Here is a 24936-nt window from a genome sequence, read left to right as displayed (position 1 = left end):
TGTTGTTATTGATTCTGTTCTGTATCTCTTTAATCCAGGGATGCCTTGCGGTCGGGCTGCATATGGCTGATAGAACGCTGGCGGAGTCGGAAAAAATTACTACTGGACCGGTGGATGGACTAGACGTTGCTAGGGTAATAGCTGCGGCCTCAGCGGAAAAAGCCGAGCAAATATCCGGAAGACGGTAGTGCTGGAATGAGGTTCCTTCAGTCATGCTTGTGCCTACTCGCCCTTGTGCCTTAGAGCCATCGGTGAAATGGATCGTATGGTTAGCGTATTTTATGGTTTGTAGTTTAACAACGGTGTTTCTAAGAGCTGACGAGTCGTCTCCTGCCCGAAATCTGTTTTTAATGGTTTTGTCGTAGCGCACTTGTGGAGCGGCCCAATTTCTAGTCCCGTTCCACTGCAGTAAAGCAACCGGGGGTAGCTCCTGGTTTGATATTTGACGCAGGAGTCGATTAGCCTCGTCAAGGAGAAAGACATTTCTGGGGCAGGGAGCGGTTCTCTCTAGAAAGCAAACGGCTCTTTTGCATAGGGCGGTGGTTAGACAGAAGGCGAAAGGAAATTCCCCGACCTCAATGCAGGTGGAGATGGCGGGTGTGGATAGCAGAAGTCCAGAGATAATTCGAAGCGAGCTGTTGTATACTGGACCGAGGATTGCAGTTAGATGATTGGAAGCGTTACAGGTAAGCTCAATTCCGTAGAAGAGCCTGCTGTGGATGATGGTTTTTGCGACTCGCAGTCTTATATCTCGATTGTTGCTGCGATGCTCTTTGGAGAGCGTCTTTAGTAAATTAATCCACGTTTTACAGTTCTCTTTGACCTCCAGGAAATGGTTTTTGAAGGTAAGGTGTCTGTCAATGCGTACGCCGAGAATCTTGATTGTCTTCCGGAAAGGAACTGTTTTACCGTTGATAGTGATCGTGCTGGGGATGATACGGTGATTAGAACTGCAGATGTGCGTTACGGCGCTTTTTTCCACGGAGAGTTGAAATCTGGTTGAGCTGGCCTATCTTACTACAGCATTGACCGCCGCTTTAAGCTTCCGTCTCAAGGCCTTCGGTGTTCTGCCCACGGTGAGGAGGACAATATCGTCAGCGTATACGAAAGTGTATATATCCTTCGGCAGGTTACGGAAAACCCCGTTCATTGCTACCAAAAAAAGAGTGACGGCGATGACTGGGCCTTGAGGAACCCCCGTTTCTTCTCGGCAAATTTTTGACTTGTGAGCTCCAATACATACTTCGAAGGTCCGGTTGTCGAGGAAATTGTGGACGAATGCCAATATATGTCCCGATACCGAATCCTGTAACTGTTTGATGATGTTCGGTGTCCAGGTACGATTGTAGGCCTTCGACAGGTCGAATGTTGCGATTTCTGTGTGTTCCCCTCGCTCTTTGGCGTCATTTAGTAGCTGTCCCAATGTGGCGAAGTAGGTTCCTGTTCCATAACTGGGACGGAAGGCGTGCTGCCGATGGTCAAGGTGGCCGTGGTCCTCTAAGAATTGAATCAGTCTCCGATTTACCATTCTTTCCATGATTTTACTGCTGCAACATGTTAAGGAAATTGGTCTGTAGCTGCTGGGGTCGACTGGATTGCAACCGCTTTTGGGAATTGGCACCACTAGGCTGTGGTTCCATTCTTTAGGTAAGGATTCGTTGAGCCAGATCTTGTTAAGAAGGTGCAGAAAGTTTTGCTTCGCTGCTGGGGGCAAGTGTTTTAGACTAGGGTAGCCGAGGCCGGCGGGGCCCGCAGATTTCCCATTTCCCTTCGATAGCGCATAGTTGAGTTCAACTGGGGAAAAGGGGCGATTGATTTGAAGGCCACTACGGTCGCTAGGGATCTGCAGTCGCGCTAAGGATTCGTTGGAGACTCCGTGCCGCCTGATAAAATGCTGGTCATATATGCCAAGCGAGGAGAGATTGGCAAAATAGTCAGCAAGCGTGTCTGCTACGACGCTCTGCTCACGAGTGATTGTTCCGTTTGCTCGGATGGCAATACCTGTGGTTCTTCTTTTTCCGCTTAAGGCATTAACATGTCTCCAAAGTTTGCTGATGTTTGGTGTGCGTTGATGCTCTCTAGGAAGTTCTCCCAACTGTTTCGCTTCGCTTCTCGGATCGTTTGTCAGCAACCGTTACGGCTTTTCCTGTAGGAGGCCATCGCTTCTTCCTTACCGGGGTGTCCTTCGGGCAGTCGCTTGGCAGCTCGTAAAGCCTTCCTTCTGGCTTTGACCGCAGTCTTTGTATCAGTGGTCCACCAGTGGAGGGCTCTACGTCCGGGGTGAGAACTTGTTCGTGGTATTGATGATTTGGATACGCGATTAATCATGGATACAAAGTCGGAGATTGTCTCCGGCATCGCCTCTTCAAGCCGTGCATCTATCGCTGACTGGAAAGTTTCCCAATTCGCCAGCTCGTAGATCCATCTTGGGCGTCTCGATGTTTCAGGTGGACGGTCGTTCAGAAAGATGTCAATTGGTCGGTGGTCGCTGCCCATGGGATCTTCGTGAATTTGCCAGAGCAGTTGACTCACAATGTCTAAACTTACCATTGATATGTCTATGGCGGACTCCCTTTGACCACTGATGTACATGTTTGATCCATCGTTGAGGATGATAAGCTCAAGAGATTCAGCGATATCGGCCAGAAGTTTACCTCGGGAGTCACACTTTGAACTGCCCCAAGCCGGATGATGTCCGTTGACATCGCCGAGGATAATTCTAGGTTCATCAATTTGCTTGAGCGTCTCGAACAGTTTGTTTTGTAGGTCCGGGATTTGTCCGCAGGGTAAATAGATGCTGATGATAGATACTGCGAGAGGGGCTTCCAGTCGAACCGCCACGATCGGAAGATCGGTCTGAATCTGGATCGGGAAGAAAGTTGACGATGTGTGGATGCCAATTGCAACGGAGTGGTATATATTAGGGCTACTTTTGTATACCCAGTGATATGATCCCCGTAGGGTACGATTAAGATTTTCGGTGCTGGTCCTATGGATCTCTTGAATAGCGAGAACCAAAGGAGGGTTTTCGTGTACCAGGAGCTCAACGTCTGGGAGATTGTTCATGTAACCATTTATATTCCACTGCAGCGCAAGCCTGGTTCTATCATCGGTTGCAACTTTAGGGATTTCTAGACGATGCGGAGTCCTAGCGAGTGTAGTCTCGCCAGAGGAAGGTGCCGGTGAGGAGTCCAGCACTGGCAGGTTTGTCGTTGATTCGAGAGGTCCGATGATAGGTGAGGCTTCACCAGAACGAGGCAGATGAAGAGAGTCTATCGCTGGCAGGGTTGCCGCAAGTCCGGGAGTTCTTTCTGGATTATTTGTTTTCCTCACTTTGTGTGGGGGATGATTGTTTGTGGCTGGTTTATTGTTGTTGTGGGAGGAAGACGGTTGGTTGAGTAGCGATGATCCAAATCTTTGATGAGAGAGCAGGTCATATAGGGCTGCATCTGTTTTTGCTGCGGGTGGAAGCGGGCTGAGGTTAAAACCTGTGTGGCCTGAAACTGTCAGATGAGTTGTATTGGTATGAAATTGGAGTCCTTTTTTCCTAAGTGTTGTGCGGGGAGTGAGTTGCTTCACGTAGTCTTCGTAGCTTTCCATGGTCCTTCCAGGGGTATAGGTATTTCTACCCTTGTCCGTCCCTCCTCCGTCAGTCCAAGGGGAACGAAGGTTGTCCGCTCGTACCGGTGGGGGTATGGCTTCCGCACCAACGGGGCCTCGTTTGTCCCAAGGTCTAGACGGGAAACAGTTCGGGGAACGGGTGATACCACCCTTGTGCGTCCGGTAACGGGGAGAGCGTTTGGGTGCCGGAGGTTGTCCGACAGTTCCGGTGGGGGTGTAGCGTCCGCACTAACGGGGTCGCGGCTACCCGAGGCTTCCACCGTTTTCTTCATCCAGCTGGTGTTGGTTGGTGTGATGATGTCGTTTGTATCGGCTACATGACTGGGTGACTCCGCATTTTGAAGAACCGTATTATCTTGGGTGGGTGGTATTGTGGGGTGCATTGTAGGTTGTTAGGGGGGAAAGGTGCAGTGAGAATTGTATTAGTTCATAGGGTCGTCGGAGTGCTCTGATGAGGGCGAATGCGAGTCAGGGTCAATGCCGGGTTTGAGTTTCGGTTTGTTCTTTTCCGTTGGTTGGTTGCTATTACTGGTGTTGTTGTTGTTGTTGCTCCTTTTGTCTTTCTTGATTGGAGAGCGGGACCGTTTTGGGGATCCAGTTACCTTTTTGGGGTTGTTGCTGCGGCTTCGGCTTCGGAGTCGAGCCTCCCGCAGGTCTGAGTTTAGGGGTTTGGGTGGTTGAAGTTCGCTGGATGGCGGATCATTTTTAGATGTTCCCTCTTGGCAGAGTTTCCTGGATTTGTGGGAGTTTTGCGGTGTTGAGGTGGTGTTTTCCTTCGGAATTTTGGCTACAATTGCTCGCAGTGTGGCGATCTCTTTATCTTTGAGGGCGACGGTGCTATTGAGTGAAGACACTTGGGCATAGGTGTTCAATCGTATCGTCCCCGCTGATGGTCCTGGATCGTTGGACTAGGACCTGTTCCAGGGCGAGTATACGATCGTCCTTCTTCTTAATTTCTTCCACGAGGGAATCGATTTTTGCCATAAGTTCATGGATCAGGTTGCTGTTGGTGATGTTGCCATTGTTGCCAGCTTCGAGTGCTTGGATCCGCTTGTCCTTTTCCTCCATTTCAAGACGGATGATTGCAAGATTGTCGGACAGTTCGGAGATAATTTGGTCCTTGCCAGCAGAGGCAACTCCAGCGTAGCTGGTTGTACCATGCGTCTGTTGGTAGAGCCTCTTGGCTGCTCTAATCTTTTGAATCTCGTTTTCGGTAACGTACACGGGGAATTTGCGGCTTGAGAGGCTGTGTTCGGCTATATTGCACCTGGTGCAAAAACAAGTAGTATGGCAGTGTTGTCCTTCAGCGGTCTCATGCTGTTGGGCACAGTTTCCACATGTAGCATTGGTTTGCTGGCAACGAGCCCTGGTGTGTCCAAAATTCCAGCACTTATAGCACAACATCGGTGCCGGATAGTACCGTCTTGTCCTGCATCGAAGCCAGCCAAAGTCTATGAATTCCGGAAGAGTAGTCCCTTCGATCGTTAGGATGATAGTGGGAGTATTTTCCCGTCGTTCCCCAACCCTTTGAGTGATCCGGCGAAGATCCGCAACCTTTTGAGAAGCTAGGGCAGCCTTGAGATCATCGTCGTTGAAATTCACAGTGTCTAGACAGCTTACAACGCATCGGGTGAAGTTGAGGTTAGGATGTTTGCTTATTTTGACTTCTGTATCGTCGAGTAGCTTCGACATCGCCAGCAGACGTTTTATTTGTTCAGGGCTATGGACCTTGAGAGCGTAGGAGATTCCTTTGCCCTCTGGAAAAGCTCCTTCTATTTTTGAGCCGATCCATTTTTCCACGGAGGTTCTTAGGAGAAAGGGGTGCTTCGGAAGTGAGCCGTGGACGCCTTCCATCCTCAGAATTGTCAGCTCGCCGCTGGTGTTCTTGGGGTCCATGTACTCTGGAAGGGTTCTTCCAGCGTAGCTTCCATTGATTAGGTTTTGTGTAGATTTGTTCGATAGACCTCCACCTGGGTCCCCAGTAAGGGGTAAGGGGTCCACTGCCGACGCCATGGTCAGTGGACCGCGGGAAAAATTACCCCCAACGATGCACTTTGATTATTTATTTTTTCACACGGGGGAAATGGAAACCAGATAGATAGAGTGAAGTTATCCGGAGAACGTAACACCCGCGAAAACACTACGGCTCACTGTTATATACCGGATAAGAGACCGCTCTCTTGAGAGTGAGTTCTTTGAGTTAAACTGCTTTCACTGTATCATACTGGGGTTTTCACTCGACGGATGATATATTGCACCACGAAAACTGACTTGGGGTGTCGCCGACCTATACCGAAGACTATTCCGGCTGTGAAGAACGGCTTTTAACTGCGCCTACTTTACCCGGTGAGGGATGTAAACAAATAGTGACTCACTACTAATTCACTGTGAGTGCGAGATTGTTCTGACCACTCTCTTCTCTAACCGACAAAAGCTCGTGCTTTTGTTCCAATAGCTGCTATCCCCAGCCGGTGACTTTGGTTTATGGAAAAACAAGAAATATGTTTCTAGGATTTAATGGCTATTAAAAGCCAGCACTACTCCGATGACTCGCGTTGGGGAGCTTTATGGCCAGCCACGAGTGATTTCCAGACGATTAGGAAAAAAGTAGACTCGCTACGAAGTGAAAAAAGGAGAAAAATAAACAGCTCGAAAGTACCGAAAAAACGACCAATCGTGACGAGAACAAGCTGTCAACTGAGCATTCTATGTTTTTTTTCTCATAGCCATCTTTGGTTAGCTATATTTTTTCAACCCTAATGTGTTTTTTTCTGATTGAAATATACCAAATGAAAGATTGAAGTCTTATCTACCAAAGCTTCTTTGTGAAGAACTCGATTAAATTTAATTATTATACAACAAAATTGAAAAGTATGTTGAGAGTACCAAAAACAACTTTAAAATTTCATACATTTTAGTGATTTTAAGTTAAACATCTTCATAACTGTTAATTTATTTGTTCCACAAAAAATTCTCCATTCAGTTCCCTAGAGCTGTACCTTTGATAGTAATCTTGTAAATTTTATGGTTTCTTCGTAATGATTGATTTAAAACACCCATTAAAACTTGTGATGTTTTCTTAAAATGTGCTATGGGCAACCTATTCTTTCATAAGTTCGGCTGTTGCAGTCCAATACGTGTATGAAAATTGGCTAGAATATTATTGTAAATTTTGTGATACATTCTTAACTTTCGATTACCGCACATCATCTGCGCCGAAAGAAAATATCACTGCGTAGATGTTTTGCGGTATTGAATATTGCTCAGTTTTAGAAGAACACACAACAAGAGACAGCGAATCGTCGAATCCTGAGAGCGGAAAGAAGAGATGTAGGTAGTGGTCGACATCCCTTTTATTTCATTGCGCTCACGAAATTCTGAGACTCTTTTTTTTTCCTTGATTTGTTTTCCGTCGATCTTGTTTTCCGTGCTGAGCACCAATGCTACCGACGCCAGGGAGGCAGCTCCCACACCTGGACCCTACCTATCGACCCATCAACTCATGAACCGGGACCAACGGCTTTGCTCTATGGAATTGCTATTACATACATACATATATCCAGTATTGAATGCTATTAGCCCTAAACATTCAAGGGGGTGATTTTGTGCGATTAAATAGATATTATTTTTGAAAGTTCTGTCAAATTTACTGCCTATAATCGCATATAAGTCCCATATGAATTTTCGTCAATTTTGTGATAACAACGCTATCCACTATCAATTGGAATTAACTTTCATATTATGTGATAATACTACGGACTTTGATCATGAAAAATGTGAAAACAACGTCATCAATTTTTCCCATCATGCATGTCAGTTCCAACCTGAAATACAATAGTTCATAGTTCAAGTTAATGTTCTGCTTTTTGAATTGCTATATTTTTCGCTGATATAACAAAACATGCGAGCTTCATTGAAGCTGATTTTGACTCAAAAAAATTAATAAATTACCTATGATTTTTCAAATATTTACATGGGAATTGCACTTCGTAACTTCGACTGCCATTTTCTCAATGCCTACTTTTTCCATATGGGACTGATCTGCGATTATTGGTAGTCTAATGGTGGTCTTTGTTTAATATCGTTGAAACGATGCCTCAAAACAGGGTAGTATCTTCGGCAAAGTTTCAAGTTGTTTTCGAAATTTCATAATTTTAGTGCTATTAATTACATTTAGTGCGTAATATTTATTTTATTTACCTGCAGTCCTACTTCATAATGCATTAATTACTTTAAGTACCGTAAATCGGGGGTAAATTGATCACAGGTGTTAAATTGATCGAACAAACTGCTGAAAATAAATTCGTTTTTTTAAGATTCAATATTGATAGGTAATTCAAAGGCACGTTTAATCAACATTTCTCATTAAGTTTGTTTGAAAATCACAGATAATTCTACATTAATCTTAGCTTATTTTCTGTTCTCACATATATAGTTGATAATAAACATATTTTTCAAATATATAAATGATATATATGAGCTGTAATCACATCAACTTACATTCTGCAGACCTACTGTAAGCCAAATTAATAATAAAATAACTGCAACAACTTTTGGAACAACAAGTTGCAACAATCAACAAACTCTTGATCAATTTCACTTCAAAGCAGTATTTTCAAATTTTCGAACAAAAAAAAAAAAATATTTTCGGAATTTTGGAATCATTAGATGTTTTAATGATATTTTGTACTAGTTGAAGAGGTTGAAAGGCAAGTGTGTGACTCATAAAACTTGTCAAATTTGCTTTCAGATAGTCACAATCAGTGATTTTACGACTCGCGAGCGCTCACTGTAAGTATAATTTACAACCTCTTCTTTTAACTTACAGGTACAAAATATCATCTAAAGATTTTATAATTCCGAAAAATATGTTTTAATAGCAAGTGTGTGGAAGCAACCCTATAAACAAACCCTATAAACAAACCAATCCCCAGTACTGGTTTAAACAATAAATTAATTGAAAATAAACTACACGCAAAGAAAACATTCACATACTTATTACTTGATCAATTTACTGGTTTACTGTACTTCGAATGCTCCTTAATTCTGACTTTGGTTCTTTGTTGTGGTCGTGCGGTTAGTGGCGGCGTCCGTCATTGTGTGTTGTCCGTTGTCTATAGTCTATAGTGTTAGGTGTGTGTAGTCAGTGCATGTCAATAGTCTTTTTATTGTATTACGTTCCCTCGAGATATTTCTCAATGTCGAAGTTTTGTGTTCTTTTTACAAACATGAGGATTTTTTACAGATAAATGCTCTTAAACACTCAAAATAAAGTTGCATGAAAATTCATTTTCCCTCTTGTAGTTCATTCCTTATTTTAAACATGAGTTGTTTGGAAGAATAAAGCTATTGATCACATCAACTGAACATGTTAACTTCTTCTCTAATCCCTGCTAGATATGCTAGTTCAATGCTTACTTGATTTTGCCAACATGATATCCTACGAGATAAGAAAGGTAGTTTCCAATGGACCTGCTGTATTATGTTTTGAAACGATTTTTTTCCACGATAATTTTTTGTTGTAAAAAATTTTTATAAGCAAACTTACATACAAATACTACTGGATGATTAAAACAGTTGAACTAATGCACTGAAAATTTCGTGGATTCTTTATGAAACCCTTTTTTGTGTGTATGACAAGTTCACTTACCTCTAACATTTTTAACAAATGTTGGTGCTTCATATTGTTTTCCGAGTACGGGATATATGGACAACAGGCAGGATGTCTCTACTTCTCCAAAATTATTGCTAGCAACACATTTGTATGTGCCTGAATCGCTAACAGTAGTAGTTGTGAAGTGAATAGCACCAACGCCAAGTTTTGAGTTATTCTTCAAGGTTTTCGAATATGATACCGGTATGTTATTTTTAAACCATTTGATCGTAGGGGATGGTCCAACACATGAGCATACCAATTTGACAGAACTTCCTTCAGCTATAGTCATGTTCTTCAATTGAGCTTCAAAGTACAGCTTTTGCTTCAAGTCGAGTGGCTTGGGTTTCGTAAGTTCCTCGGGTATTGGCCTTGATTCGGTACTGTACAGGGTGGACAACTTTTTACGCCATTCTCTTTTCTGTGTGTTTTTTTTAGCTTTCTCAGCTTGAACTTCCGCATTTTCTTCTATAGCTTCAATAATTTCTTCAGTAAATGCTGCATTCAAAGCTTCTTCAGTGATGGGTATAGAAGGCTCTCTTGGTTGAGATTTGATCGATAAAACTGAAGCAGCACGTGACGCTGACCTAGATCTTCCCGGCAATAAGTATTCGTCATTTTCATCGCGTATTAATTTAGGGTCAGCATGATAAATACCAGCAACATGCTGAAAATGTTCTTTTCCTTTGAATATCACTTGGTGTTTAACTTTTTCTTCACCAGCTTCGTTTTTGGCTGTAATTACCCAATGGCCGCCATCAAGTTTAACGGGATCATGAATACTAAAATAGAAAGGAAAAGCGTAATTAAAAAAAACTACGAAATAGAAGATTTCCAATAGTGTCGAATGCGCAACTCAATATTGCGGATCTTAAGAAAAATATTCGTTCGGCTGCTACTGTATGCAGTAAGAGTTCTAAGAGTTCTACCGCCAGTATAAAAATTAGATGAATACTGAAAACAAAACAAAGTGTGCATTATTTAACAGCTGCGGAAGAACTTCTTCTGATTGGAATTGATAAATAATATAATAATATATAATATATAATAATAAAGCAATATTTTTGCCAATACATATAGCCATTAATTTTTTTTTCAAGATTTGATAATATTTATTTATTTATTTATATTAATTTGCTACGTCTTTAAACAGACCACGTATAGACTTATTACTAACTCACTTAAATACACTTACATAAACACTGATGTGCTCTTAATCCAAGATTTTTTTTATTGAAGCAAAGAAACTGAACGCGTCACAAACATTGTTGAAAACACGAATACAAGCACACAGGGGGCTAAATAGCCATAGTTTGTCCAATGTAAGGGAAGAGATAACAAATGTCATCTTCGAAATTGGAATTGACGAGCGTTGATCCTTATACCCCGTACAGACTATGGCTTATAGTACGTTCAGACTAAAGAGTTATAACATGCTATCTTGATGGTGGTTTCTGCGTTGTAATTATTTGACAAACGTTATAACATGTTATAACTCTACAGTCTGTACAGCGTTTTATAGTACGTTCAGACTACAGTAACATGTTATAGCGCTATCTTGATGGTGGTTTCTGTGTTGGAATTATTTGACAACCGTTATAACATGTTATAACTCTCCAGTCTGGACAGCGTTTTAAACGCTGTCCAGACTGGAGAGTTATATCATGTTATAACGGTTGTCAAGTAATTTCAACACAGAAACTGTGTGACATATATTAGCGCTAGTGTAAGCAGGTCTTAACTTGACGCTTAACAAGTCAGCAAGCCATGTGCTGTGAGCGCAAACCGGTAAACGAAGGTCTTCATGGCAACGCTCCATAAACACACACGGGCAACTCTCCACTCACTTTCGGACCAGCTCTTCACAAGGTAAGTCGTACATTGGAGATCCTGCCAGATTTAATTAGGCCATACGGAATCTTCTATCTTAAAGAAGCCAATCGGATTAGAATAACCGTAGCCCTCACGCACAAAAAAAAAAAAATACAAGAAAAAAGAACGCCAAATCTGCCTTATTCGTCTCAAGACGACGCCATTGCGGAAAAAAACTACCAAGCCTGATTTAATCGTTTCACAACGACGCAAAACCTGCCAAATCGTTTCAAAACGATGCCGTCACTGCCAAAAAAATAATGCTAAATCTGCCTCAATCGTTTCAAAACGATGCCATATAATGAAAAAAAGCCTTAATCGTTTCAAAACGACGCAAAACCTGCCAAATCGTTTCAAAACGATGCCTCCACTGCAAAAAAAAAATGCTAAATCTGCCTGTTTCAAAACGATGCCATATAATGATAAAAGCCTTAATCGTTTCAAAACGACGCTTTTGCAAAAAAAAAATCAATCAGCCTCAATACTTGAAAATGACGCCACTGCAGAACCTTCAAAATCAGCCGAAATCGTTTCTAAGCGATCCCTATTACAAAAATAAATAAATAATGCATAGATTTTACCAGCACAAGCATATAATTTTCACAAATCATTGACTTTATTTTTTTATTATGAGCAATTGTAGGCAATATTTCGAAATCTGTATCAGTAACCCTATAAACAACAAACAAAGTTTCAGCAATGCAAAACAACGGCAAGTACGTTCGGCCGAAAGAAGACCGTGAGGGTTATCCGAGCGATCGTGAACTGGAGCGAAAAGCAAACCCAAACATCGTCGATGGTGGCACGAGCCTCATTGATGACTGTAGCGAACATTCAGCTTACTTAAGCAACAGCAGTGACCGTGAAGAAAGTGAGGACGCAGACACCGATCGTAGCAGCACCTACAGCACAACAAGCATTAGCCCCACCAGTGACGGTGGAGAACCGGTCATACCATCAAAGGGAGGTAACACCGCTAAGCAGACAAACCCGGAAGAACACAGCACAAGTGAACAAATGACACAAATTGAAAAAGTGCTCGTGGACCTATCAAAGGCTATTACTATAGGGGCAACTCTAAGACCAGAAGGTCCCGAAGAAGCGAGCTCAACTTTTTGGCTCAGCTCTGGTACTATATTCGGTCCCAAGCTAATCGATTCACCCCTCGAAACATAGGAAAATCCACTAACCCCTCATTTTATCTGTCAAACTTTCATAGCGAATCAAAACAAACATAGTGTAGTACTGAAATTTATACTAGAATGGGGTACGTTAATCGTTTGCTTGGGTCCAATAGGCTAGTCAAGTAGTGAGCCAATTTAAAATCGTTAGTTTCGTATTGATTGTTGCTATTACTCTACTCCAGCCTGGTGCCCCGCAGTCAGTATGTCACAAAGCCGACCAAAGCTGGAATTTCAGCCACGAACCGTCTAAGCCACATGGTTCGTATACGTCCGTGAGCCCAGAGCACATCAAGCCTTTTCCCGGCGGTGTCCGTCCGAATAAATGTGGGCTGAATGGCACGACTTCATCGAGAACTTCGAGGTTTGCAAACGAGCCGGTTTACAAGGTCAAGCTTCTCTACCTATCCCTCGGGCAGGAGCCATTAACCTACGTCCCAGCCTGGCTGATCCACGCTGTTATAAAGTATTTGTAAAGTATTGAGAAACATTTACGCTCAATGACAGACACAGCTGCAGAGCACCGAGCCTTCTTGAAGATGAAGCAAGGAAAAGATGAATCAATAGTCGCATTTCACGCGTGGCTAATTAGAAGCGTTAGGCTGTGTGGTTACAGCTCCAGTGACCAAAACCGATTAGTGCGAGCACAGTTAAAAATTGGTAAAAGCATGGTTACGACACCAATTTTATCGTACAGGCATCCACACGCCATGAAGCATACGAGGCAGAAACAACCGAACAACCGCTGGATACCAATATATTGAAGGTTGGCCGGGACTATGGAACGAGTAACAAGAGGACCGATTCTCAGCAAGAGTCTAGCTACCCATTCGCTAAGCATCGTCGTACAAACTCAGATTTCGTGCAAGCATCAGAGCGCCGGTTGGACCCGTCGAGATGGACAGGTAGGTCCAACCTTCAAGCGAGAGATAATCAGCCCAGCCTACGAACACAAGGGCGTCAGATGCGTTGTCCTAGGTGCAACAACGTTTCTCATCGAAACCCGCAATGCCCCGCGTTATCCAGAACGTGCGATAAATGTGGAAAACGAGGACATTTCACAGTTGCATGCCGGACAGGACGGCGCGTGCAGCAAATTGTGAAGCACTCTGATGTTGAATCCTACGGTGACAAAAATCCCACTAACGAAGAACAGGTAAAGTAAGGTTGATCATTCGTACATGAGAAAAGGCTTTTAAATATACGATTTTAACAAGCATTTTACGTTTTATCACTTTACCAACAATCCCTCAAAATTCTCATTTTTAGAACATAAACACACTTTGGAGGACGCAGTAGTTGACTGCAGTATCGGATCCGCTAACCCCATAAGTTTTCTGATCGATTCCGGAGCCGATGTTAACGTAATTGGAGGCAGTGATTGGGTGCACATCAAACGAAATTATCACGAGGGTGTCGCAAAACTCCAATTCATTCAACAGCCCCATCAAAGCTTTCGCGCCTATGCTTCTGCTAAACCAATGCCGGTTCAGTGTACTTTCAGAGCATCAGTAGAAGTACCAGGAACATCCAAACCGCTAGTAACCGCTACATTCCATGTTGTCCCTGATGGGGCGAGATCGCTACTAGGCCGGTCTACCGCACACGACTTGAAGCTTCTTCAAGTAGAAAAAACCGTTGACAGCATGGAAAGTATTGAGAACGGTATATTTCCTAAAATGCCGGGAGTGCAAGTCAAATTTAGTGTAGATGGAACGATCCCTCCAACCAAGAATGCGTATTATAACGTCCCGGCAGCATTCAGGGAGGCTGCCCGGATAAGACTGGACGAAATGAAGGTGAAAAAAGCGCCCAACTGGATAAGTGGCATGCCTGCCGTGGCAAAAGGCAAGTCAAATTTCCGGCTCGTGGTTAACATGAGGGCGCCGAATAAAGTCATAAATAAAGAATATTTTCGGCTGCCCTTGACATACGAAATGAGGGTCAAACTCCGTGGTGCAAAATACTTCACAAAAATGGACCTGAGCAATGCATTTTATCACCTGTAGCTAAGCGAACTCACAACTTTCCTTGCCGAAAACGGTATGTACCGTTTTACACGGCTGATGTTCGGGGTCAATTGCGCCTCCGAAGTATTTCAGCGTGAAATAACCCGTCTACTTACTGGTATAAGGAACGTGATAGTCTATATAGATGATATTCTTATTTCTGCGAATACGACATTGTCGGTGAAGTGCTTGGACGAATTACGACAGATTGTCGGTGAAGTGCTCAAGTACTAAGGGAAAATAAGCAAAATGCGGATTCGATAAGAGCAGCATTAAGTTCCTTGTTCACCAATTGGATGGCGACGGTTTCCATGTTGATGATGAAAAAAAATCAAAAGCGTGCGCAACTTCCGGGATCCTACTACTATTTCAGAGCTGCGGAGTTTCTTGGGTCTTGCGTCCTTCATCAGCTCATATGTGAGAAATTTAGCGCAGATATCGCGCCCGTTGTGGGAAATCGTGTCAAAAGAGGCATGGACCTGGGACGCGGACCAGAAGAGGGCTTTCGAGCAAATTAAACAGCGAATACAGCATTGCACAACCGCCCTTGGATATTTTTCTGACACAGATAAAACTATCTTGTACACCGACGCCTCCCCTAACGCACTAGGTGCCGTACTAGTACAAGAAAGCAAAACTCGCAAGCCAAGAATAATTAGCTTTGCTTCTAAAGCCCTCACGAAAACTGAGCGAGGTTATGCCCAGAACCAACGCGAGGCACTCAGTGCGGTTTGGGGAGTTGAACACTTCTCCTACTTCCTCCTTGGTAGACACTTTACCCTCCGCACGGATGCTCAAGGAGTAGCGTTTATCCTCAACCGATCGCGGGAGGAATCAAAGCGAGCTTTAACTCGGGCTGATGGGTGGGCGCTCAGATTGAGCCCCTACAACTACAATGTGGAGTACGTGCGTGGAACGGACAACATTGCCGACCCGTCATCCAGACTCTGGGTTGATGCATATATTATGTCACGCTCTAAGGGAGGAGGGGGGGGGTCTAATATTTTGTGACAAGCAATGCATTAGGTATAGGAAAAACGTCGTACGGGTATTTTTTTGCTCGATTTAGTTTCTTTTTTTTTTTCCTTTGGTTTGTTTTTTCCGTCGATCTTGTTTTCCGTGCTGAGCACCAATGCTACCGACGTGCCAGGAAGGCAGCTCCCACACCTGGACCCTACCTATCGACCCATCAACTCATGAACCGGGGACCAACGGCTTTACTTCCCATCCGAAGGAAGGCGTGATCAGAGATGTTATGCCTCAGAACATCCCGGCGGCGCCGACTGTCAAAAATTAATATGTTTATTTTAAACATGCTTTTCATGTTTAAAATAAACTAACATATTTTGAAATTATTTTAGCATTTGAATGCTGAATAAATCAAAATAAAATGGATAGCAAATAAATGGAAATTCCTGCGATTATGGAAAGTCTGTGGATGTTTGGATCCGGGGGGCCGTCAGGGTGGGTGTACGATCCGATCCAGTTCAGTAAAACCGGTGAAACTTTGTGATATTAGCGTCATTTTGTTGTTTCTGACGCTGGTCCTCATACCGGCCTCTTTCTAAGTTTAGTGTTCGGGGATGATCTGTTTTTCTTTCGACGGTGGGGGTGAGTATGATATGGGGATCGGCATCAGAAACGACGGATTGATGTTAATATTGTGATGTTCCACCGGTTTTGTCGAGCTTGGAACACTTGCTTTCGTGGGTTTCCGGACCCTCTACTTCGGTTTCGCCGCTTGCAGGCCGTTTGCGGTTAAGTTTGCCGAATTTAAACAAGAAGGAAAAAAGGACACGCTAAAAATTGATTACCCAGATTATGTATTGTTGAACATGCTTTTGAATTTAATTTAAACATACATATTTTTGTTGAAAACATGTTTTTAATTTACTTTGAACTATTCATATTTTTATTTAATAAACATATATATTTTTAACTTGAATGAACAAAATTTGGTTCCGTGATTAATGCATGGGCCCTCTACGATGGTGATGAAGAGCCCTTTAATGAAGATGATAGCCCATGGGAAATCGGAATGTTGGAAGCAAATTCAGTAGAAATTCTCACCGAAGAAGAGATCGCCCATGCTACGTCGAAAGACGTGTCGCTTCAACTTGTCATGACGGCATTGGAAACCGGATGTTGGTCAAACGTAGATAGCAGCTATCGTAGCGTACGAGATGACCTGATCGCTCGCGACGGCATAATTGTGAAAACCGGTTGCGCGGTTCTACCATAGAGGTAACTCTAAGACAAGAAGGTCCCGAAATAACGTGCTCAACTTTTTGGCTCAGCTCTGGTACTCTCTTCGGTCCCAAGCTAATCGATTCATCCCTCGAAACATAGGAAAATCCACTAACCTCTCATTTTATCTGTCAAACTTTCATAGCGAATCAAAACAAACATTGTGTAGTAGTAGACTTTGGACTAGAATGGGGTACGTTAATCGTTTGCTTGGGACCAATAGGCTATTCAAGTAGTGAGCCAATTAAAATCGTTAGTTTCGTAATAAAACCAATGATACCGCACCAAACAACGCAACAGAAACGCTACACTACAACCGTAAAAGCGATCGTGAAAAGAAGCCCCCAGCGTATCTAGACCAGTTCGTCAGGCGCACGGAACAATAAGCGACAATGTAACCAACCAAGAAGGAAGAAATTTTATGCTAGTCTGAGCATCATTCGACCGTGTTTGTTGTTGTTCCGTTCCCTTTTGTTCCCCTTTCTGTCGCGGTGATTGGCAGTAATCCACACTTGTGGTCTTAGCATATAACACCACCCTGAATTACACCATGCCCTTAATCAATCCACTACGAAAATGCGTTCCGTTGTAATATCTGCCATAAAAATATTCGTATAGTTTTTTTTTCCTCTATAATCCATTGCTCCAAATGACAATTCATGTAGCAATAAAATAAAATAATGAGGATGCACTGAAACGTTACTTAAAGGAATAAAAAGGAAAACCGAGTAAAATTCATTTTTTGTGAAGAGAGAGGGTCATGTGTGACATATATTAGCGCTGGTGTAAGCAGGTCTTAACTTGACGCTTAACAAGTCAGCAAGCCATGTGCTGTAAGCGCAAACCGGTAAACGGAGGTCTTCATAGCAACGCTTCATAAACACACACGGGCAACTCTCCACTCACTTTCGGACCAGCTCTTCACAAGGTAGGTCGCACAGAAACTATAGCGCTATAACTTGTTATAACTCTGTAGTCTGAACAAGGCATTATATCATATTATAGAGGCTATCTTGCAATGAGCACTCATACTTCTAGTTTTCACTGGAAATCCTCTGTATGAGGGCTCATTGCAAGATAGCCTATATTACATGATATCAGCTATAGTCTGAACGTACACGGATAGAAATCTCTTTATACCTTTTGGCAAATGTCTATTGCTGATTATTCATAAAATGTATAATAGTACGTTCAGACTACAGAGTAATAACATGTTATAGCGCTATCTTGATGGTGGTTTCTGTATTGTAATTATTTGACAATCGTTATCACATGTTATAACTCTCCAGTCTGGACAGCGTTTAAGTCAACTAATAAGCAGACGCCTTGCAAAAAGTTAATGAAGATCATGTGTCAAATGAAATGTATAACCGGCCACACATACCTTTTATGCATTCATATAGGACCTATGTGGTTTGTCTTATGGAAAGTATAAGCAACAAAGGCTGATGTTTTGGCAAAAATGTATAAGTGAATCACATGAATAAAATAATTGATTTTCGTTTCGTGTACTATTAGCTCTACCAGCAACATAGCACACCCTATTTCGCCTGTCAATAGATCATGGATGCAGAGGCTCCTTATAATGATCTGTCTCTTGTTTGTAACACTTCCTTCAGAAAATAAATTAAAGGCTTGTGTCCTATACACGACCGCAGTATGACGTAGTCTTCCCTCGAAGAGCACGGAGAGAGGTGGGGGTGGTATGCGGCTGCTCTGGTTCGGCGGTTTCTTGCCGGTCGTTCTGTTTTTGTATGCGATTAGTGCTGATCCCTGAACTAATCGCAAGCAGGGAGTCGGGCAGTCGGGCCGGTTGGGGGGTGGCCGAGTTGAGACGATTGTGCCCACTTTGTTTGCTCGAACCGTGTTCTTCGGGGGAGTACAGCAAGTACAGTTAGCTGTGCGTTGAAATTATGACGCTACTGATGCTGATTGTAACTGCAAATTTCAAAATCTGCTGGGTGCATTTGCCAGTGCCAACATTTTGTGTAATCTTATTGAACGTAGTATTATGCCCTTTTACAAGTAAGCAGGCTCGCGGCATAATCAAAGAATGGATGCGGTGTCCTCATCTGTTTATCCCAGAGGGCAGAAGAGGATCGCAGAACCTTGGGGAATTTCTTTTCCTTTCAGCGGTGTCCAAACCTGTGTATCCCAAGTTGGGCAGGAGAGGATCGCAATCCAAAGTGATTCTTTGATCGAAAGTATCTGTCTTTATTAATCAACTGCTGGGGTTTATATACGGAGTTATTGTCATAATACATTTTATAATTTGTTGCATTGGCATGGTGTGATTTATATTTAATTACTGTAGGCAAAGTGAGATGCCTATAACGGTGTGACAATTCTATGTTTGTTTCATTGGTGTCAATGTGCTTGCTAGGCTATTAGCGTATTGAAAGATGTAACATGATCCGCGCATTCGGGTTCGCTGTTCTTGGTGTAGGAAAGGTAAATGAATAATTCTGTTTGTCAAGGCTATGGTAGAAGTGAACGCTACTGACGTGAGTGCAGTTGCATGATATGCATTTTTCTGTCTTATCGGCAAATTTAGTAAGTTCAATTCTTACAGTGGTGTAAATGATTTAAGCTACATATGACAGTAGCAACCCGAAAAAAAAATAATTATAATAAAACAACGAATTTACCAGGAAAATTACAATAATTTTTACTGTGGAATTTCGAGTACATTAAAATTTATTGTTAAATTATTGTACAGGAGAAAAAATAAATTTCGATTTTCAACGATACAATGCTCAAACAACGAAAATTAGTGTGATCAGCTCAAATTTGTTCGAGAAAAATTACTTTTTTTTTTAATTGTTAAGATGCTTAACAACCCCCCTTTTTTACTGTAAATTTATCAAATACCATGATTTTTATTGTTCTGAACCATGAATTTCGTTTTGATTTTATGGTAATGGACAAAAATGTCCAATGCTTTGACAGTAAATATTATGGTTAAATGACATTGAAAATCATTGTATTTTTATTGGATTTTTTTTCGGGAAGCTATCCATTGATAGTTGTTATGGCAACTACCGTTAAGAAGGGTATGGATACATTAAAGGTACCAGTGTTGCCAGTTTATTTGGTTTCTTCCAAACGTAGAGGATACGGATTAAAATTAAATAAATCAACTTACCATCTCGATCACAGCATAAAAATGTTATTTTAATACGTATTCATCAATTTCCAAAGTCTAAGTTAACAAACTTCATTTGGGTTACTTTCCAGTTGAAATTATTTCAATTGGCAGAAGTCTAGTATACCGTTAGAAATTGATGAGTGAAGTAACTGTAGAAATGTTGGAAAATTCTGAATGGAAGAATGGAAGTAAAAGAATGAAGTCCAAGAATGGAAGTGAAAAAATAATGAAAATAATAATGATTCATAAAAAAATAATAGGACCATAAATAGCTGCACAATTAAGGAAGGTATTATGTTGGATAAGGTGATGACATTGATATTACAAATAATTGCAGTGTAGAAGGTGTTGGATGAAACAGGAGAAAAATAGAAAAAGAAAGAGGAACTATGTATGAGTATTGTGGAAGTCTAAAGTGGTGGAGTGTTTAAGTAAAAGAATGAGACTTGGTGTTGGACGTGTACAAGATGGAGGATAAATTCGAAGAGTACGGATAAAGCAAACCCCACACGCATCAATATGTCATATATATAGGTTTTTACCTTAAGAAATGATATGAATCATATTTTTGTTTCAGCGAGTTTCAGAGGTATACCATTTAATGTATTTTTCCGTTTATTTTTCCCCATTGTGCATTGTACCAACGAAGTAATTGATGGCAACTGGTTCTTGGGCATTACAGTTGTAACCAAAGATTTAAGTAAACTAAAGGAGAAAAATCTGTGCAACTCTAAGAAAAACCCCAAAGGCTTGGTAGCCATCATAATGAAGTAATGAAATTGGGTTGTTAGCGGAATGCTTAAATAAAACAGCAATAAAAGGTTATCTTTCATTTAATTTCACTTAATTAATTTGGGTATCAATGACAGTTTGTAGTTTCATTTTTATACCTGTGATCTTGATTTTTTTTACCTATGGGATGAGTACTTAAGGGGGTTAGATTTTGATAAGTTCTTTAGGGGCTGTTCATAAACTACGTAGACAGTTTGGGGGGGGGGGGCTGACAATTATCCACGTCCCATACAAATTTTAAACCTTTTGTATGGAAAATTGTCTACGGGGAGGGGGGGGGTCACGAATCCCAAAAAAACTGTCTACGTAGTTTATGAACAGCCCCTTAGTGGGAATGACACTGATGATGACTGCACATTGTAGTCGAAATACGTATCTGTCATTGATACCAAAATTAATTTAGTGGAATTAAATGGAAGATAACCTTTTTTGCTGTTTTATTTAAGCATTCCGCTAACAACCCAATTTCATTACTTCAGTTATTCTGTTAACCTGCAATATGGATTCTTCGAAGAACGTTCAACAAATACAAATTTACTCGAATTCTTGAATTATTCACTGATTGCAATGGATAATGGAAACCATGTTGAAGCTCTCTATACAGACTTCAACAAGGCATTTGATCACAATGAAATATACCCACCCTAGTTACAAATCTAGAGCTGCTTGGTTTTATATGAACTTAATAATGGTTTTATTGCAACAACAATCATTTCCTTTAGTTTTTTTTATAATTGTATCCTTAAAGCTGACTCTAAAACCCTGATAAATCATATTATGCTGGTTTGATTTATGAAAGATTTTATGATTGCTTTGAAGTGTCCGAAAAAACAGTTTGAATTGCTTTTATAAAACCCAATAACCAAAACCAATGTTGTTTATTAAGCAGCCACAATACAACTAGTTAGCCATAAAAACATCTTTTTTAAAACAGTGATAAGTACTCAGTTTCAACTTGTCAAAATTTGAAATAACCAGCGTCAATAAAAATTTGATTCAACGTGGATTTATGGAAAAGAATCAAGGCTTCCAGCGAGACTGTATAAAAAGTGTTTCAGCCGGAACGTTCCGCAAGTAGCCCAGTCAAGAAACAAGTTCCCCAATCTTTTGAACCATCTTCACTTCTTATGGAGGAGCAGAAGCTGTAAATGCCTGATGATGAGAAAAAACAACCTGAACCGGAGTTGGAAGATGAAACAAACACCAATGCGCCTCTTAACAGATCTCTTCGACAATCTGCATTCTTCGTTTTCATCTTCTTCTTTGGTGTCAGCTGGACAGCTCAAAAGGCCTGTTACTAAGACTATATGCCCGGCAATCTACATTGAAGGAGCCCATCAAATTTAAACACCTTCCTATCGATCGTCTTACCACGCGATCCGAGAACATTATTGTTCTTCTTAACTCTGTTGAGAGTCGTTTGACAGTTCTGTTGATAACTAGTCAGTCTGACTAAAATGCCTGAAGAAAATTATTGACAACCACGAACATTATTGAAACTTTAGTTTTATAGTGGATTTGAAACGGTAATATCAGGACAAGTAGATTCATTGTTGGCATGATGAAAAGAAGTTAGTTTTATTGTCTAAAACATTTTTTCCTTTCGTAATTACTGTCACTATTTCAGTCGCAATATTTGTATATTGAAAGGAATTTCGATAAAGTAATACATAAGTTGAAGATCTGAAGCTAATTTTGGTGTGCTTCCATTGAAACCTGCCTCGATGACCGAATTCATTCACCTCAACCATTTGGGGATCTTTTCGCGGTATTTCGCAATGATTGTAATTGCCTGAATAGTAAGGCTGTGTTCCATTCGTTGAATTCTAACTTAAATTTGGACACTTCGATAATAAATTATGTTGTTCGAAAATCCTTCTGTTGTTGATCGTCGGATTTTCGAGAAGATGTTTGTCAAAATTGATTCCTAGTCGGTCTGAAATAAGTCTGATATAACAGCAGGTTTATTTTAAAATTTTCCATCCGTCAAATTTAAATGAAAATTCACCAAATTGGACACAGTCTACATCACGTGGTGGTGGTGTTTTGATTTCAGTATCTAAAAGTAGTTGCCTTGATCCTACTCCGGTTAGCACTTCTCTTGAACAGTTGTTGGTTAAGATTACGGCACCACACAAAGCTATAAGTATCGGTGCAAAGTAAAATAACAACCTGATATCAGTTTGGAAACCAGATATCATTTTGTTTTGAGTTGTTATCGCTTAACTAATTTAGCTACCAACCTCGGTTAGTTTTGGTATCAGTTGGTAATATGAAAGAATATGAAATGATGCAAGTTTAGTTCAAAACTTGAAATATTATCCACATGATGAGAAAAAAACACGGCGAATCATATTTCAGTTATAAGCGTAAGGCTTTAAGACCAAAGCGATAAAATAATTTCGAATTATGTTGAAAAAATTGGCATTGATCACAGGATTTGTTTTCAAGATGTTTTCAATGATAATTAAATCAGTTATTTTTGTGATATCCCAGAAGTATTCTTATGCTTTAATTTTGGTTATGTTGGCTGTTTATTCAACCACAAAGAAAACATGTTCAGTTATCAAATCTTAATAATCGAGTATCAGCACTTGTTATCAATTTGGTATAATCCTTTGCTCGGGTACTTACCTCCGAACCGGAAATCTGATTTAAGCTGCGTTGAGTTTCATATCAGTTCGTTGGGTGCTGTGCTTCCCGATTAGAACACAACGACCTTGCTTTAATGTTTGGTGACTAAAACAGGTTTTTGTTGTTCTGGAATATTTCCACGAATGATCATCCGACAATTGATGTTCTTTGATCGCACATGCCATCCACTTGGGCACATGCTGGATTCAAGCAAATCAATTTAATATTGAACCGAAACTCTCGGCCGGTTGATCTTGTCCTGATAAGTAAAGCTGCCATATCGGAATGCACTGTTGTCGAAGCCTCCGAGCCTTTGATCACCCTCGATGCCGATCACCCTGCGTTGGAAGCTACTATCAATCTATCAGTACCCGATCTCTATGGTAACACCGTTGAACCACAAAGCATGGAATTTCGTAGAGCTGATTTTGCAGCTTTGAGTCACTCACTGGCCTACGTCAATTGGCAGTTCCTTGAGTGGTGCTCCTCCATTGATGAAGCCGTGAACTTCATTGACGAGGTTGTGAGTCGAACAGTAAACGATGTTGTTCCTCTAAGAAGACCTGCTCCTAAAATTACATGGTCCAATGCTCGTATACGGTACTTGAAGCATTTGAGATCGCAAGCCTAAGTACTGTAAAACCCGTAATCAATTCACCAGGCACATATTTTCTGCAGCAATTATTCAATATCGAATGTACAACCGTACGTATGACGTATCCAAACCAATCTTCAGCGCAACCCAAAGCTATTCAGGTCATTTGTGATGACATAAAGGAATGAGGATGGGCTATCTTGGGTCCGTTTCTATTCACGATTTCCATTAACGAGATTTGATTGATCCTTCCAACTGGCAGCTGATCGTTTTACGCAGACGATGTTAAGATTTACATGCTTGTGCGAAGCTTTACGGATTGCCTGCGGCTGCAGCACCCGATCGACAGTTTGAAAGGTGGCTTTCTCCAAAAGTGCAATGTCAAAGCTTTTCATCGGAAGCTAAAACCAATTATATTCGAGGATGGAAACCGTCAATAGAAAATTTGTTCGTTATGCTCTTCGCCACCTTCCTTGTAACGAACCTGTGAACCTTCCACCGTACGAGGATCGTTGTAAATTCTTAAGTCTTGAAACAGTCGACCGTAGGCGGCAGTATTTTCAGCGAATAATCGATAAAAATAAAACAAAAAATAAATAAACATTCAAAATTCGTTTTACATCACATGTAAACCGTATATTTCAAACGTTTGCATTACTTCTTAGCCTTCACTTTAGGCTTATACTTCTTTGAAGCCGTGATTTTTGACACTACAGGAGTTACAAATGTTGACTTTATTTTGTGTATCACTCGGGTTATCAACAATACATTTCGCGCATAAGTTTTTTCATCCTTTCAAGGAAGAACAATGGTAATAATGTAGATCAATAGGATCAAAGCAACTGATCTTTTGGTTTTGATAAATTCCGGGTAAACCATCAAGTTGAATACCACAAACGTAATACTTCTTATAGAAAAAAAAAAGTTCTGTTTTCGATAGTTCCTCCTTATTAAAATACAACAAGGCAGAACAGGGAATCCACATTGATATGAAAATACCAACTTTGTGAATTTAAACCCAGTTTTCTCAACAATTGTGCGTGCTTCAAAAAATCTAACTAGACGTATGGATTTAGGAAGGCCTATTAAACAAAATCCAAGCATAATATTCAAAGGAAGGAGCCAAAATCTATCATGGCTGAACAGAAAAACCAAATTTGAACAAAAATAGGTACTTCTGTCAA

General features: G+C 41.1%; 1 protein-coding gene across 2 annotated transcripts in view; it reads right to left on the bottom strand.

The window, feature by feature from the left end:
• Positions 1 to 24936, bottom strand: part of LOC135712506 (muscle M-line assembly protein unc-89-like) — a 140760-nt gene that overhangs the window by 42968 nt on the left and 72856 nt on the right. For both annotated transcript variants that reach the window (XM_065235452.1, XM_065235453.1), the window contains one exon: positions 9272 to 10056. In XM_065235452.1, the coding sequence (XP_065091524.1) occupies positions 9272 to 10056 (785 nt within the window). The remainder of the gene's footprint in view (positions 1 to 9271; positions 10057 to 24936) is intronic.

Source organism: Ochlerotatus camptorhynchus, unplaced genomic scaffold (genome assembly GCF_037179485.1).
Source record: "Ochlerotatus camptorhynchus isolate MF236.1 unplaced genomic scaffold, CSIRO-AGI_Acam_v1.1 ptg000488l, whole genome shotgun sequence".
NCBI classification, from domain to species: Eukaryota; Metazoa; Arthropoda; class Insecta; order Diptera; family Culicidae; genus Ochlerotatus; species Ochlerotatus camptorhynchus.
This window is presented reverse-complemented; position numbering and strand designations above follow the sequence as displayed.